The 16676-nt window shown below is 37.5% G+C and overlaps 1 protein-coding gene across 3 annotated transcripts in view; it reads left to right on the top strand.

Annotated features, from left to right (window-relative positions):
• Nucleotides 1–16019, top strand: part of DCAF17 (DDB1 and CUL4 associated factor 17) — a 33374-nt gene extending 17355 nt beyond the window's left edge. For 2 of the 3 annotated variants that reach the window (XM_036255011.1, XM_036255013.1), the window contains 6 exons: nt 5373–5515; nt 9345–9454; nt 12693–12780; nt 13466–13549; nt 14782–14937; nt 15733–16019. In XM_036255011.1, the coding sequence (XP_036110904.1) occupies nt 5373–5515; nt 9345–9454; nt 12693–12780; nt 13466–13549; nt 14782–14937; nt 15733–15870 (719 nt within the window). In that variant the 3' untranslated portion in view covers nt 15871–16019. The remainder of the gene's footprint in view (nt 1–5372; nt 5516–9344; nt 9455–12692; nt 12781–13465; nt 13550–14781; nt 14938–15732) is intronic. The other variant, XM_036255012.1, reaches the window with a different exon arrangement.
• The last annotated feature ends 657 nt before the right edge of the window (nt 16020–16676 follow it).

Genomic DNA, 16676 nt, shown 5'->3' with positions numbered 1-16676 from the left:
ATTCTATTATCCTGATATCTGTTTATTTCTATTCTTAGTTCATTAAGAGTCATTTCTTATTATACCGAGGATGTTTCCATTTATTTCCAACTAATAAACATCATATGTTCAGGTGAAACTTTAAAGGGTTTTCTGATACAGTTAGAATAAGACAATAGCCCTGGCCAGTTTGGCTCAGTGGTTAGAGCGTCCACCTGCGGTCCGAGAGACCCGGGTTCGGTTCCCGCTAAGGGCATGTACCTCGGTTGCAGTTTGTCCCTGGCCCTGGTTGGTCGTGCGGGTGGCAGCCACTCGATGTGTCCCTTTCACATCGATGTTTCCCTCTCTCTCTCTTCCTCTCTCTCCCTCCCACTCTGTCTGTACAAAAAATGGAAAAATGTCCTCGGGTGAGGATAAAAAAAAAAAGAATAAGACAATAAAACAATCATTTTTTTTCTGCCATTATCATCATATCATCAACAGATCAAAAAACAGAAACTGATTTAATTGTTCGAAAGATGTTCTTTTTAGTAATAAATGATAAACTATGAACACTGCTGAACTCATGGACACAGACAACAGGTGATGCTTGTGGGGGTCAGGGGTAGAGGTGGAATAAAGGGTATGGGGGTATAAATGGTGATGGAAAAAATTAAAATAAAATAAGGAAAAGAACCTGAGAGTTAAATATAACCAATTAAAGTTACCCAAGTTTTTAAATGGTTGGACCAACTGAATTAGGCACTTTTGTGAAAACTCAGCCCAGCAATACTTCTTGTATTCAATACAAACACTCCAGCAGCAATCTGTTAAGAGTGTTAAAGCTACAGGTTCTAATGGTAACTAGAATGTTATTTAATCCTCACTTGAGAATATTTTTTTATTGATTTTTAGAGGGAGTGGAAGGGAGTAGGAGGGAAAAGGAAAGAAAGAGGGGGAGTTAGAGGGAGAGAGAAACATTGCTGAGAGAGAGACACATCAATTGGTTGCCTCCCACACGTGCCCGACAGGGGCTAGGGATTGAACCTGCAACCCAAGTACGTGCCCTTGACTGCGAATCGAACCTTCAACCCTTGGGTGCATGGGCCTCCGCTCTAAATACTAAGCCACACTGGCCAGGGCTAAATGTTATTTTGAAAAGAATTTCCTAAAATGGTGGCATTGTTCTCATTGAAATGCAGTAAATTAGTAAAACAAAGAACAGGAGACAAAGACAAAGCAGGGAGTGTGAAGGACTGCTGTGGGCTAGAGGTCCCTGTTTGTAGAAAGAGGGCTGGATTTGGGGTCAGAATCTGGTCTGCTCCTAGTAACAGTGAAACCTGGCTACTAACTGGTGGTGTGAGAGTGGAAAAATTACCTAACCTCTCTGGGCCTCACTTTTCTCAACTTTAAAACAATGTTTGAAAACATGATCTATCAAATCAATTGTCATTGTAAAACATAAAAATTGATAATTTTCAGACATCTGGCTAAGAAAAGTAGCATGTTCTATTAGAAAATTTGCATGTTTAATGCAAAGCGGTTCATTTTTATTACAGAAAAAATAGAAAATGAAATATAGAACATTTAAATACTCGTAGTCCTGTATAGCGTTAACTGTTATCACCTTAGTGTGTGTTTTCTATAGACATATAATGTCTATATGTTTAAAAACCAAAAATCGTACTGTAAATACTCTTTCATAACTTGCTTTTTAAAAAGTCAACTCTGGCCCTGGCTGATTTGTCTCAGTGGTTAGAGCGTTGGCCTGTGGTCCAAAGAGACCCGGGTTTGGTTCCCACTAAGGGCGCATACCTCGGTGGCAGTTAGTCCCCGGCCCTGGTTGGTTGTGCGGGTGGCAGCCACTCGATGTTTCTCCCTCTCTCTCTCTCTCTTCCTTTCTCTTCCTCTCTCTCCCTCCCACTCTATCTGAACAAAAAAATGGAAAAATGTCCTCTGGTGAGGATAAAAAATAATAAAACAAAATAAAAAGTCAACTTTGTTGAGGTATAATTTTAATGCACTCATTTTAACTATACATTTTGAGTTCTGCCGAATGTATATAACCATGAAACCACTACAAACAAGATTTAGAATCCTTTTCTCACTTCAAAATGTTCCCGTGTCCTTCCCAGTCAATTTCCTCCTCAACTCCAGCATTAGGTAATCAGTGATCTGCTTTCTTTCACTACAGGTTAAATTTATATATTCTAGAGTCTCATATATATGGGATTATATGATGTGTACTTTTTTGGTCTGGCTTCTTTTACCCAGCATATTATTTTCAAGATTTATTTTTTATTGTTGCATATACCTGTAGACTCACTCTAAAATGTTAATATATTATAAATATTAATATCCACCTATCCATAATATTATTTAATAGGTAGTCTTGTGAAAACAAAGTTGTAGTCTTTTTACACCAAAATAAATAACAGATGGATCAAAGATTTAAAAGTTCTATAAGAAAATTTGGGAGATTGTTATTTCAGTGCGGGGAAGACCTTTCTAAGTATAACACAGAACTCAGAGTCATAAAATAATGGATTGATAAGTTTGGTTATATAAAAATAAAGTTCTACATAGCAAAACAAAAACAAACACAAACGAACTCAAAAATCAAACAACAAACAGGACATATTTGCAAAACATACTATAAAGGGCTAATTTTCTCAATATGTAATGAGTTCTACAGATCAATGAGAAAAAGTGATTTAAAAAATGAGCAAAGGATATTGTTCAAAAGAAAAGGAAGTATAAATGGTCTTTCATTGAGGGGGGACAAAGCCCAATGTCACTGATAAGATGAATGCAAATTAAAATTATTATAAGATACAGCTTTCAAATTTGGAAATATCAAAAAATTAGATAACAGGATTGGTGGAAGTATAGAAGAGGCACTTTTATTTATAGCTGGGGCCCTTTATGGAAGACAATTTTGTCAGTGTGTATCAAAATTTTAAATTACTCCTTGAGCAATTTCATTTCTAAGAATTTATCCCAGATATATTCATATGTGTACAATGTGACAACTGTCCCATTTTAAAAATTACAGAAAAATGATCTCTTATAACTATTCTTTTTATAAACAATAAAACAATCATTTTGAACACTTTATGTTAAAACTCCCCTTTGAAGTATCATTGTTTGATCTTTCACAGACTCAAAGTATTTTAATTCATAATTATTTTAAATACTACTATTTTCACAGTCGAGCCAGTAGGAGCCTCTTTTGCTAGCTCTTTATTCTTTTACCACCACCCAGACATCCTTCTACATAGTATTTATTGTGACAACTGGATGATTTACACCTATCCTAAAATTTCCTCACCACAAGCTATGGAACCAGCTACACTCTGAAAATTTCTAGGATACTTTTTAAAAATTGAGAATAGCCCTGGCCAGTTTGGCTCAGCGGTTAGAGCGTCGGCCTGCGGTCCGGAGAGACCCGGGTTCGGTTCCCGCTAAGGGCGCGTACCTCGGTTGCAGCTTGTCCCCGGCCCTGGTTGGTTGTGAGGGTGGCGACCACTCGATGTGTCCCTTTCACATCGATGTTTCTCTCTCTCTCTGTTCCTCTCTCTCCCTTCCACTCTATCTGAGCAAAGAATGGAAAAATGTCCTCGGGTGAGGATGATAAAAAAAATAAAAAAATAAATTAAAAAAAAAATTGAGAATAGTATTAAAGATCAAAATCTGGGCTCTTAGGGTTCATGGGGACCCATCAGAGCTGTGGTGAGTAGAGTCCTGCTACTTTCGGACCATTTTTAGTAACTGCTGGGGAAAATATTTCTTTTTAACTACATCTTTTTGCATTGATTAAAAAATTTTTTTTGAAAACCTCTTTTATATTCTCTACAACTTATCTACTTAAAATTTTAATGCCAAATTTAAATTCTCATTACTATATTTTCCTTTTCATAATTCCTCTTTTCCTCATCCACTATTATTTGGTAGGCACCATATTATTGTATATGTTTAGATTTCCTTTATACTTTACTTACTGATATTCTTTGTCCATTTTTCTATTGGGGTGCTCATATTTTTCTTATTACTTAAAAAGACCTCTTTATTAAGAACATTACCCTTAAAAGGTTAAAAAACACTTTAAATATATTTTATATGTTTATACTTGTCTCTTCTTTCTCCTCCTGTGTGTTGTCGTAAGTTGTGCTTATGAAGAGGCCTAATAAAGGACACATTTCTATAATTACATGACCCATGTAAATGGTCTCCCTAAGATAAGCCCCTTTACTGACAGTAGTGGCCTCATAAACCAAAATTAAACTCTCAAGTAAAGGGGTAAACAGAAGAGTCATAGATGGGCCAAGTGCCCAAACAGATCATGTGGTGTTTCACAAGGCTGCCCAAAAGGAATTCTGATCTTCTAAAACTGCTGTACCTTCCACTCATGTGTTCCTGTGAGAGCAAATCTGTTACACTCTACCTAAAATTAATTGTCATCAAAGAAGAAGGCTAAGAAACACCACAGATATGGGCACACCTCAGAGATATTGTGGGTTTGGTTCTAGACCATCACAATGAAGCAAGTACAGGCATACCTCAGAGATACTGCGAGTTCAGTTACAGACCACCATATCAAAGCAAGTATCACAATAAAGCCAGTCAGAATGTTTTTGCTGGTGGAGAGTCCTGCCTTCAGTTTGTAAAAAACACAGCACCTGTGAAGTGCAATAAAGCAACGCACAATAAAACAAGGTATACCTGTATTTCTTATATGGCATCAATCTCCAAAAGACCGTGACTGACGGATATATCGAAACTACCATAGTTAACTTGTCTAATGATAATATAGTAGTATTGGCTATCCTTTAAAAGACCTTCCATTGTGACAGGGTCTATCTTAACTGGTTACATTCATTGTGACTAATATCACATCTACACTGGAAATCCTAAGCAAGACTGCTGTTGTAAAGTTTGATAAATTTAACCCGTTAGACTAGATTATAGAAGATGTCTTCCTCACATTTGAAGGGATTATTAGACCTAACTACCTTGTAGGATTGTTATGGGAGTTGGAAACAGTATTTAACCCAGTCTTGCACACAACAGATGTGCAATAAATGGCAGCTGCTTTTATTGAGTGTACTTTGTCATTTTTGCCATTGTAAGCACCTTTAAGCCCACTTTTTATCTCCACTCAGCTGCAGGTCATACATACCCCCAAAACAGATGTCTAGAAAGTTGACTCATAGCCTAACATTGTTTCCTACCAGCTCTCTCTTTTCTTAGCAGTAAGCCTTTTTCCTAATAGTATTTTATTTTCTTGAACACAGTAATTTTTCATTAATGGAAACTCATAATGATACATGCAAAGAAAGGTTGAATTCAGTTAATGAGTATTCCAAGGCTACCAGAACAGAGAAAGCTAATAATTATTTTGCCCATCTCTACAGACGCGCCATCGCCGCTCTTTGAAGTGTCCTCCCTGGAGAACGCCTTTCAGATTGGAGGCCACCCTTGGCACTACATCATCACACCTAATAAGAAGAAACAGAAAGGAGTTTTCCATATTTGTGCCCTTAAAGACAATTCCTTGGTAAATCATGAATGATCAGACCTTTTAGTAGTAAATTAGTATCAGAAATTCTTTCTTCTCTGTTTCTCTAATAGGTTCACGTTCCTGAGTAACTTTTTTGTTTGTATTAATTTGTGAATAATGTATAGTACAGAAGAATATAGCAAAGGCTCATATGTACTACCTAGAATTTAAAAACCTTAACATTTTTAAATTCTTAGGGTACCAGAGATTACTTAGGGTTTTTTTTCCTTACCAGTCTCCCAGCAGGGGATCCCATGCAAAACATCTCTGAAGTTTCATGGTGGGAATTGTTGGTGAAATATCTTCAGGCTGCTTCTGAAATTGCTGGAATGTGTTATTGTTTCTGCTTTTTCATGGTTTGTTGCTGTTTGCTTTCCAGAACAGAACCAGGTAGAATTCTGATGTTCACAATGTAAGCCATGAAACACTTTGAACTTTCAAAGCTATTCTAAGTTGCTTAAGTTGTTTATGGCAAAATAGGAAGAAATGGTACATGGTAAAACAATAAAAATGTCTACCCATTAAATCCATTTTTCTTCATTTAAAAAAGTGATTTAGGCATTGATTTATCATTTAATAAACATTATTTGGGGCCTACTGTGTGCCAGACATGGCCAGGCTACATTTCCTTCCCTCAAGTTGCTTACACTCTCAAAAGAAAGCAAATATGTAGATAAGTTAGATGCTGTCTATTAAGTACAGTGATTGAGGTAAGTGCAAAAGAATGAGTGCACCAAACAGGGGATTCCATCTTTGTTTCGTATTGCTGATCTAGTTTGATTTATTTCTGGAACCTCTAGATATATCAAATGAACTTACTTTTCTGAAGCAGACTCAGCTTATTCCACTCATATCTCTTTCAGGATATTGATCAGTCACTGTTGGACTCAGTGGCTTTTAGAGTCACGGGTCACCTTTTACCATGCTGAAGATCAGCACAGTCTTGGGTTCATTTATCTATTTCCCTTTATGTTGTGGCCACCAGGGAACACTAGGTATAGTGTCTCCTGGCTTTCTTTTTGCAGGAGCATTGTTCCCTCTGTTTTTTCATTTACATATTTTATATGGTGGCTCCTGATTGGTCCAGCCCAGTGACATCCTCTTTCATAGTAGACTCTGGAGGGGCAGTTTCCTGCCACGACAAGTCTGGTTTGATTGTTCACCTCCCAGCCAGAGGACATCCTTCAGCCAACAGGACCTCTCATATCTCTTTTTTTTTTTTTTTTATCCTCACCTGAGGACATTTTTCAATATTTTGTTCAGATAGAGTGGGAGGGAGAGAGAGAGAGAGAGAAACATCGATGTGAAAGGGACACATCGAGTGGCTGCCACCTGCACGACCCAACCAGGGCCAGGGACAAACTGCAACCGAGATACGTGCCCTTAGCGGGAACCGAACCTGGGTCTCTCCAGACCGCAGGCCAATGCTCTAACCGCTGAGCCAAACCGGCCAGGGCTCATATCTCTTTTTACTTAACATTTCCTTCCAGTCAAACCTTACACAGTTTACATTCTATACATTTAGTACATATTCTTATATAAGAACTGATATTACATATTCTTTTGTGTGCATGTGTGTGTATAGAGAGAGAGACCTTCAATATCCATGTCAAACATGCCTGTCACATACTCTCCTTCTATAATAATTGATTATATAGTCAGTCAAGTCTGTATTTTAACATATTCATAATAATTGCCAAATCCAGGGGAAGTTTTAATCCTTTTGACAGCCAGCTTTATTGCAGTGACATAACAAGGCATATGCCCATTACCTCCCCACCTGTCAGTCAGAAGAGTAGATAACCCAAAAACACATATGCATCCAAACTGAACAATTCAGAAAATGTTTCAAAGCCTTTTATGAAACTGAGCTTTAAAATGTAGCATTTGAACAAATAATAAAAATTATGAAGTTGGTAATGCTGCCTAGTGTTTAACACAGAGGGATGATGCTTCTTTTGTGTGTCATAGATATTACAATAAAGAGAATAGTCTTCTAGCCCTGGCCGGTTTGGTTCAGCGGTTGGAGCGTCGGCCTGCGGTCCAGAGAGACCCGGGTTTGGTTCCCGCTAAGGGCGTGTACCTCAGTTGTGGTTTGTCCCCGGCCCTGGTTGGTTGTGTGGGTGGCAGCCGCTCGATTTGTCCCTTTCATGTTGATGTTTCTCTCTCTCTCTTCCTCTCTCTCCCTCCCACTCTCCCTGAACAAAAAATGGTAAAGTGACCTCGAGTGAGGATAAAAAAAAAAAAAGAGAGAGAGAGAGAATAGTCTCCTAAAGAAAGATGTGTATAGTATGTATGTGTTTCATATTAAAGGAGCATCTAGAGCTAATGCCATCATGGACACATTAATTTCAGTGTTGCAACCAAGATGTTTCATTGCATTGGCTTTCTTGTAAAATGTAATAATGCCATCATTTCTATTAGGATATTTATTAAGTTCTGAAAAATTAAAAGCCATTCTCTAATTTGATACATAAAAAATGTGTTAAATTCAAATTTTTTAAAAAGCATGGCGTACAAAGCACTTGTGATGTACCCTAGACTACGTTTCCCATCTCATGGCTGGACACTACACTTCTCAATTTAATTCTGTAGAGATGAACACTTCTGTGTTTTTAAATTTGCTGTCTCTTCTTTCTACCCATTTTTTGCTCATCCTTTAAGGCTCAGTTTAAAAACCTTTTTTTTTTTTAGGTCCTGAAATTCTGCTCACCTAGGTTGGATGCTTGATAATATCCTGCGCACGACTTGATTATTTTATTATCTACACTGCCTTATTCTTTGTTTATTTTCTGCCTCCCCTCTTGATTACAGGCTTCCTAATGGCAAGGATTATGTTAAATTCATGTCAGGCACAAACGCCTAGTGTGATACCTAAAACAGTGTGCTGGCAATGTGTGCTAATGGAATAAATACACTAATATTTCAAAAACGTTTATGAATATCAAATAGGAAAGATGGTATCATTTCATTTTAAATTGGAGAAATTAAAGAATATAAATGACTTGGATAAAACTAGTGAAGTTAATGTATTCATGCTGGTATTAGTTCCCAAGTGCTCCTGTATATAGGTAAAACATTTATGTACATATATGGTCACATATCATGAAGGTGTCTTTATCTTTATTTTAATGTCTAAATATATTACTGTGAAATAAATGTCCCTGCTTGCATTAAAGGCTAAGCAGTGTTAGACCATTTCCTCAGCATTCAATTTTAATATCTGACTTATCCAAGGAGATCATGTGACCTGTGTCTGAGATTTTAGATTTGGTTGCATGTTTATTTTCATGCTACCCACTCTTCTGAGCAACGGTTTGTTAGGGATGGGAGCGTGAGGAAGAAGTTTGTGAGCATAATTGTGGCAGAGTTATAGAATGGAAAGTCCATGGACTTTGGAGTCAGATCTGCTGTTTAGTAGGCGCAAAGCATTGAGCAAATGATTTATACTCTTTGTTTTTTCCTCCAGAAAGTGAAGATAACAATATATGCTTTGGATGTTGTTAAGATCAAATGAAATAATGATTGTAAAACATCTAACTCAGTGCCTGGCACAAATTAGGTGCGCTTGGGATATGTTTGACTAAGTTATTATTTGTGAGGTATAATGTATGGTACAGGGTCAATCTATAAAATTTCTGAATTTAAATATTCTGGATTTCTCAAGTTAAATGTCCTAATTCAGCCCTTATACACAGCCCAATTCAACTGGTTTATATTTTCTCTTCCTTGACCTTTGACTTACTGATCCATCACTGCTGTTAGATTTGAAAAAATATTTTATTTTATTTTAATCTTTATTTTCAATATTTTTTTCCAACTTCAGGCTAAAAATGGGATCCAAGAAATGGAGTGTTGTTCTCTAGAATCTGACTGGATTTATTTTCATCCTGATGCTTCTGGAAGAATAATACACGTTGGCCCAAATCAGGTCAAGTGAGTATTTTCATTAATTACTTTAAAATTAAAAGTAGTTCCCTGGCTGATTTGGCTCAGTAGTTAGAGTGTCAGTCCATGGACCTATGAGTTACAGGTGCGATTCTGGTCAAGGGCATGTACCTCGGTTGTGGTTTGTCCCTGGCCCTGGTTGGGGTCGTGTGGGAGGCAACCAGTTGGTGTGGCTCTATCACATTAATGTTTCTCTCTCTCTCCCTCCCTCCTACTCTTTCTGAAGATAAATGGAAAAATATCCTCAGGTAATGATTTAAAAAAAATAATAATAAATTAAATTAAAAGTAGCCTTTGGTAGCATTTATTGGCATCTTTATTTTTTGCCAGCTAACTATTGAGCAATGATTGACATACTTAGCTGCTTGTGGGATGCTTTCTCAGAGACTGACATCTCAAAAACCGGACTTGACTCCTTTCAGTTTCATCGTTACTGTTTGTAAAGACTACATTTGAATAAGTTGTTTGATGGATCATATAAAAGTGAAAGATGACAGTTTGGCTCATCCTCATCAGGTCTTAGTTCTCCAGGATCACTTTGTTCTAAGTGAGAGCCTTTACCACAGGAGAAGTAGCAGATCGTTTGAAGTAAACTTTGTCTTGCTTTGTTTACCCACATCTTCCAGGACTTGTCCTCTCCTTCCTTGAAATACTTTTTATTTGGCGTCTTTGACGCCACAGTTCTAAATGTGTTCCTCTCTCTGTGTAATCTGCCCTTCTTGGTACACTTGCATGCTCTTCTACTTAGACTTTGTCAGATGTCCTCAGGGCTTGGACCCTCTCTTGTTCTTACTCATTTCTTCTTCTCCAGGATTCTATATTACCTTGGCTTCAAAGATTATGTATACAAAATTCCAAAATGTTCATCCTACCCCAAACCACTCTCTAAGGTCATGTTAGAAATCTGGACTCCTTCTTGGCAGTTTCTTTTTAATTTTCTTTTCCTTTATTGATTTCTTTTTTTAGAGAGGGAAATGGAAGGTGAGAGGGAGAGAGAGATAGAAACATCAATGAGAGAAAACATCGATTGACTGCCTCCTACATGCCCCCCACTGGGGATTGGGCCCACAAACTGGGCATGTGCCCTGACTGGAAATCTAACCAGCGACCTCTTGGTGCATGGGTTGGTGCTCAACCACTGAGCCACACTGGTGGAGCAAGCACTTTCTTACCTTTTTGTCTTTCATCAGTGTTTATATACTTGAAAATTCACAACCATATTCTCTCGTTCATGCACACGTGCACGCGCGCGTGCACACACACACACATACCATCTATCCTGTCAGTGCAGTTTATTTTACTACTAAATATTTCTTATATCTGCCTCTTTCTGGTCTTGGCCACTGTCACCATCTTGGCCAGACTGTTGCCTGGACCACAGAAATTTAATAGCATACTTACAGGACTCCAAAATCCACTTTTCCACTCTTTAAGTCTGTTTTCTTCTTAGCAGCTAAGAGTGATTTTTTAGAAATGTTAACAAACAAAAAATTAACCGTGTGAATTCTGCTTTAATCTTTTTATGGCTTTTTGTTCTTCTTGGCATGGACTGAAAGACCCTCCTCCAACTCAGTTTACTTCAGTCATGCTCTCTTTTCAGAAAGCTGAGGACCTGTTTCCTCTGTTTGGAGTCTGTTTCCTTTAGCTGTTCTTCTACCTAATTTCTATTCATATTTAATGCCCCAGCTTAAATGTCTTTTCACAGAGTCTTTTCCTGATATTTTTGTTAGATTAGCTCTCCCATCATGTTTTCATTGCACCCACTATGGAATTTCCCTCTGTAGCACTTTTAGAAATTTTAATTAATTACTTGTGTGAATATCTGTTTAAATATCTAGCTTTGGAACCACAAGCTCCATAAATACAGGGGAAGAGTCTGTTTTTCTGACACCTGTAATACCAGCACTGGGCACAATGCTTAGCACAGACCCAGGTGCTCAGTGAGTGTTCATTGAATAAGAAGGACAGTGTCTGCCTTCTTTATTCCTTATGCTTCATGTTAATTGGTCTACTTCCAGATTGAGTATAAGGAGGAAGACTGGACTTAATGAATAAGATTATGAGCTTTTACAAAACGTCTTAAAAACTATTCTCAGCTTTCATACCTTACTTTTAATGTTCGTTGCCACCCATCTATTAATATCAGTTTGAGTTTAAGAAAAAGTCCACAAAGAGTATGTGCCCTTTTGCCAGGTTTTTAAAGATAGGCACCATAAAATATTGACACTGGTTAAGATAACTAATTGAGTAATTTAAAATTATTCTGATCTCTGTCTTGGGCAAACTCTAAGGCCTCTGGCTCTTCCTAGCCACAGGAGTTGCTTCTCCCTGCTGTTGTTCTGTGCCTGCATTTGAGACTTCAAGCTTTGAGAACATGGTGCTTTTGAAGCTTGTTAGTGCTGTGAACAGATTTGTGTGGGTGGTGAACAAATTATTTTGTTTTCTCTTGATCCAGGGAGACCATTTGCTCTCAGAAAACCCAAATCTTTAAGTATAATCCTAAGAAAAAAGGAAAGTATTAAATCAGTTGCAGTTTGTAAATATTACTCTATCATGAAAACTCTTAGTTTAGGCTTAGTTGCTAATCCAGTCTGTCTTATAGTTAACTCCAAGGATTTTTCATTGATATCTCATTCTGTCTTCAGAAATAAAAATGCAAATGTCTACAGGCATACCTCAGAGATGTTGCATGTTTGGTTCCAGACCACAGCAATAAAGCAAGTACTGCAATAAAGTGAGCCATAATAATTTTGCTGGTAGAAGGTCTTGCCTTCAGTTTGTTTTAAAAAATGCAACATCTGAGAAGCACATAAAGCGAAGAGCAATAAAACGAGGTATGCCTATAGTACTATAATGCCATTGGTAAAGTTGAAATGTTAAAGGCCTGTTGTAGGATGGCAGAGATGAGATTTTTAAAAAGTAACTTTCGTTAAACCAATTTGGAAGATGGCTTAAGCCTGAGCACTATACTTCGTTATCCACCTCAGTAGCACCTCTTGTCACTGTTCCTACATTTTTCTGTTTAACAAAATCCCTGAATTTGAAAGAGATTATGAACACCTGAGTGATTGGATGCTAATATTACACTAATCAAAAGGAGAGGATAACTAACTCGGAGTAGTTACTATAATTTTCATTTGTTGAGTTTTATTTCAGTAGTTCAACTTTGGCATTTTGATGGTGTGTTGAAGTCTTAGGTTCTTGGAATCCTTTTTTCTCTTTTCAGAGTTTTAAAGCTAAATGAAGTAGAAAATAATAGTGCCCAGCATCAGATCTCTGAAGATTTTGTCATTTTGGCCAACAGGGAAAACAAAGTAAGTCAGGGGTACTTTAAAACCCTTTGTATATCACTGTCTTTCTATATAAGAACATTTCATGCAAATGTGTTTGCCTTTCAGTTTGGCTGAAAAGAGCAGCACAATTTTGTAAAAGTCTGTTCATTTTGTCTATATAGCTAGGTGGTCTTAGCCTCACGTACATATGAAATTTGAAGAGAGTTGATTATATTGAGTTTATTTTTTGCTTCTATTTCCTTTCTGGGTTTCTCTTTAAGTTTTTATTGATGAATTATCTACCTTTGGGTTTAATTAATTGCACAGACTTAGAGTAAGTTGGAGTAGATATAACTCTTTAAAAACTATATACCATGCTTTAACTCCAGTGGGGTCTTTTCCTTTAGCATACTAATTAAGAATATGAAGAAAATCATGCAGAGGGATGATTCCTAAAGCAGAATCAGAAGGGCAAGTGAAGTAGCAAATCTGTAACCTTTGTATTTATTTTTGCCTATTTTAGTATTTCATCCATTAAAAACTTTACTATAACAAGTATTTTTACTAATTGGAGGATCAGAAATCTGATTCAGATTTTATTAGTTGAGGAAAGAATTGTGGATGTTGAAGAAGGGTTGGTTAGTTTTACAAATTTGCTAATATAATTTTGTTATTAACTACATATACTAGGACTTGTCATATCTTTTTATTTCTCTCCATTTAATAGAATGAAAACTTACCCACTGTTACTGCTTCTGGACGTGTGGTAAAAAAAAAATTTAACCTTCTGGATGACGACCCAGAACAAGAGGTATTACTTTAGCCCTGGCCAGTGTGGCTTGGTTGGGCGTCGTCCCGTGCACCAGGAGGTTGCTGGTTCAATTCTGGGTCAAAGACACATGCCTCAGTTGTAGGCTCAGTATCTAGTAGGGGGCATACATGAGGTAGCCAGTCGATGTTGTCCTCTCACATAGATGTTTCCATCTCTGCCTCTCCCTCTTTCTCTAAAAATCAAACTATTCTTAAAAAAAAAAAAAGTATTAATTTAGCCAGAGATAACAAACCAAACTAGTGTGAAGGGACACATCGAGTGGCTGCCACCCACACGACCAACCAGGGCCGGGGACAAACTGCAACCGAAGTACGTGCCCTTAGCGGGAACCAAACCCGGGTCTCTTTGGACCGCACGCCGACGCTCTAACCGCTGAGCCAAACTGGCCAGGGCGGCTTAAACATTTCTAAATGCCAAACTGAGATTTGCAACTTAAAGTGATAGTAGGACACTGTATTATCTAAGAGGGACATGGGCCTGTTGGAAATTTTATTTAGGGGCCAGGAAATTACTCTCCCACACTTCTAAAGGTGACCCTTGTGAAGGATAACATATAAAGTTGTATTTTGATTATAATGCTGATTGTGCTCATTCAACATACATTTGCAGTGAATGGAATCTGTCAGGTAACTCAATGGAAATTTTATATGTGTACATATACATATGTGTGGGCTGGATTTTTACTTTCTTTAGGGAACCAAGAAGGGTTTTTCAAAAAAAAAGGATGACAAATAGAGTCATAAATAGTATGTGATGGGCTTTAAGTTCTTACTGAAATGACGTGCTTTTTCTGTTGTAACAACCTTCCAACACAGTGGGCAGTCTTCAGGTTTCAGAACTGAGCTCTGTATATTTAGCTGTGTCTGGGAACCAGCGAACACACATGTCAGAGACAGCCGTTGAATGCCTCTTGAATTTGGTTTGCTGTCATAGTAGAGAATTTCAGTTATAATTTGGCTGAGATGTATATAGATTTGGTTCTGTTTGTCAGATTCTGTAGGATACTGCTTAAGTCTTGAAAATCTTGAGACTGGTGTTTTACTAGGCACATAAGTAGAGACACAATTCTCCCTATGTTCTCACGCATTCATCCTGTTTTCTAACATTTTTTATAAGTAATACAATAGTTGAACCACAAATGTAGAGATACTCCTAACTAAATAACTGGGTTTGTCCTTCCTTTCCTCTGCCTTATCCATCTGTTTCCCAAGACTTTCAAAATTGTGGACTATGAAGATGAATTGGATTTGCTTTCTGTGGTGGCTGTTACTCAGATAGATGCCGAAGGGAAAGCTCACCTGGATTTCCACTGTAATGAATATGGAACTTTACTTAAAAGCATTCCACTAGTGGAGTCATGGGATGTGGTGAGTATAGCTCACGGAATACAAAGTTGTAAGGGTTTTCTTTATAGGTGATGTTTATTGAAACAGTTGTTACTATGTTTGTGTCAGTCCAAGTTCACCTAGACCAATGACCACATGAAAGAGATTATTGGACTACATGCAGGACAAGATGAGTACTTCTGAAGACTTCCTCCCCTGGGGAGTAGAGGATGTCGCCTTACCAGTGGTCTTAAAGATAAAGCTTCTTGTTTTTTCCTGAGACATGCTGTCTATTTCCTTACCATAGTCTTTGTTTTTCTCTTATTTTAAAAGTTTGGTAGTATTTGAAAAAATAAAAGTATACTGTATTGAATTCCCAAGTTATTTAACAGAGGCCATACATAGCTAGGCATGTAGGGTTTGCACTCTTGGAAGGATTTGTCTACCCTTCTGAGTATTGCAGAATATAAAAGTTATAAGAAATAGTAGACTTTACTTTATATCTAATCCTTGTTTTATCAGTGGAGAACTTGAGAGGTTTAGCAACTTGCTCACTGTCACATGGTAAAATAGTTGCAATGTTGGAAATAGAATCTGGGTGTTCAGGACTTAGAATCTAAGTCCAGGACTCTTCTTTCTTTCTCAGCATTTTGTGTCATGCTTTTCTCATAAGTAATCTGCATATCCACAAGTAATAAAAAATAAACCATTTCTGGCAGCTATTTTGCCTCCAAGTGTGTATTTGAAGATCCCTAGCATAGGTGCTGTGACATTTTAGTGACAAGTAGTGAATATGGTTCCAATAGGAGATTCCATTTGACTGTGTTTGTATTGCAGACATATAACCATGAAGTCTACTTTGACAGAGACTTGGTCCTACACATCGAACAGAAACCCAGCAGGGTCTTCAGCTGCTATGTTTACCAGATGGTATGTGACCCTGGTGAAGAAAAAGAAACGACAAACAGAAGTTGAGAAAAAGAGTGAGATGATTTTAAATTTTGAGATGTAACTTATGAGACTTTTAGCCAAACACTTCCAGCAACTGTGTCAGTTGTCCTTTTAATTATCTGCATACCAAGTTTTCCAGTATTTTCCAGAAAAGATCTTGTATTGACTTCAGGTGACTGTGATTTTTTTTTTAAACTCTTGACATACAGGGTGGTGAAGACTTCATTTTATGTAAGGGATTTTTAGAATGCTCTCCCAAGAAGTCTAGCATTTTAGAGATTTTAGCTAGGTGGTGGTATAAATATAAAATGTTGAGAGCAGCTTAATTTAATCACTGGGGAGAAGGTCATTGAGGGGGAGGTGTTTAACATGCCTCCTAAAGGATAGTATGGAATTTGTAAGACTAGGAGGGCCCTGGCCAATTTGGCCCAGCAGTTAGAGCGTCAGCCCACAGACCAAAGAGTCTCGGGTTTGATTCCAGTCAAGGGCACATACCTTGGTTGCTGTTTGATTCCCGGCCCTGGTCGGGCTCATGTGGGAGGCAACCAGTTGATTTGTCTCTCTCATGTCTATGTTTCTCTCTCTCCGTCTTTCTCCCTCTCTCTCCCTTCTTCCCACACTGTCTGAAGATAAATGGAAAAAGTAAGGATTAAAAAAAAAAAAAAGACTAGGAGGGAAAAGCAAAAGAAAGATACAAAAGATAAAGAAATCCTGTGTCCTCTATACCAAACTTTGCTTAAGGATGAGAAATGAGATCTGTAATGTGAAAGCATACTTTTGAACCAAAAATGTGTCATCACAGTTTTTAAAAAAAATCTTATATATATATC

The sequence above is a fragment of the Molossus molossus genome, unplaced genomic scaffold (assembly GCF_014108415.1).
Source record: "Molossus molossus isolate mMolMol1 unplaced genomic scaffold, mMolMol1.p scaffold_m16_p_11, whole genome shotgun sequence".
NCBI classification, from domain to species: Eukaryota; Metazoa; Chordata; class Mammalia; order Chiroptera; family Molossidae; genus Molossus; species Molossus molossus.
The sequence above is the reverse complement of the archived record's forward strand: the minus strand, read 5'-3'. Positions and strand labels throughout refer to the sequence as shown.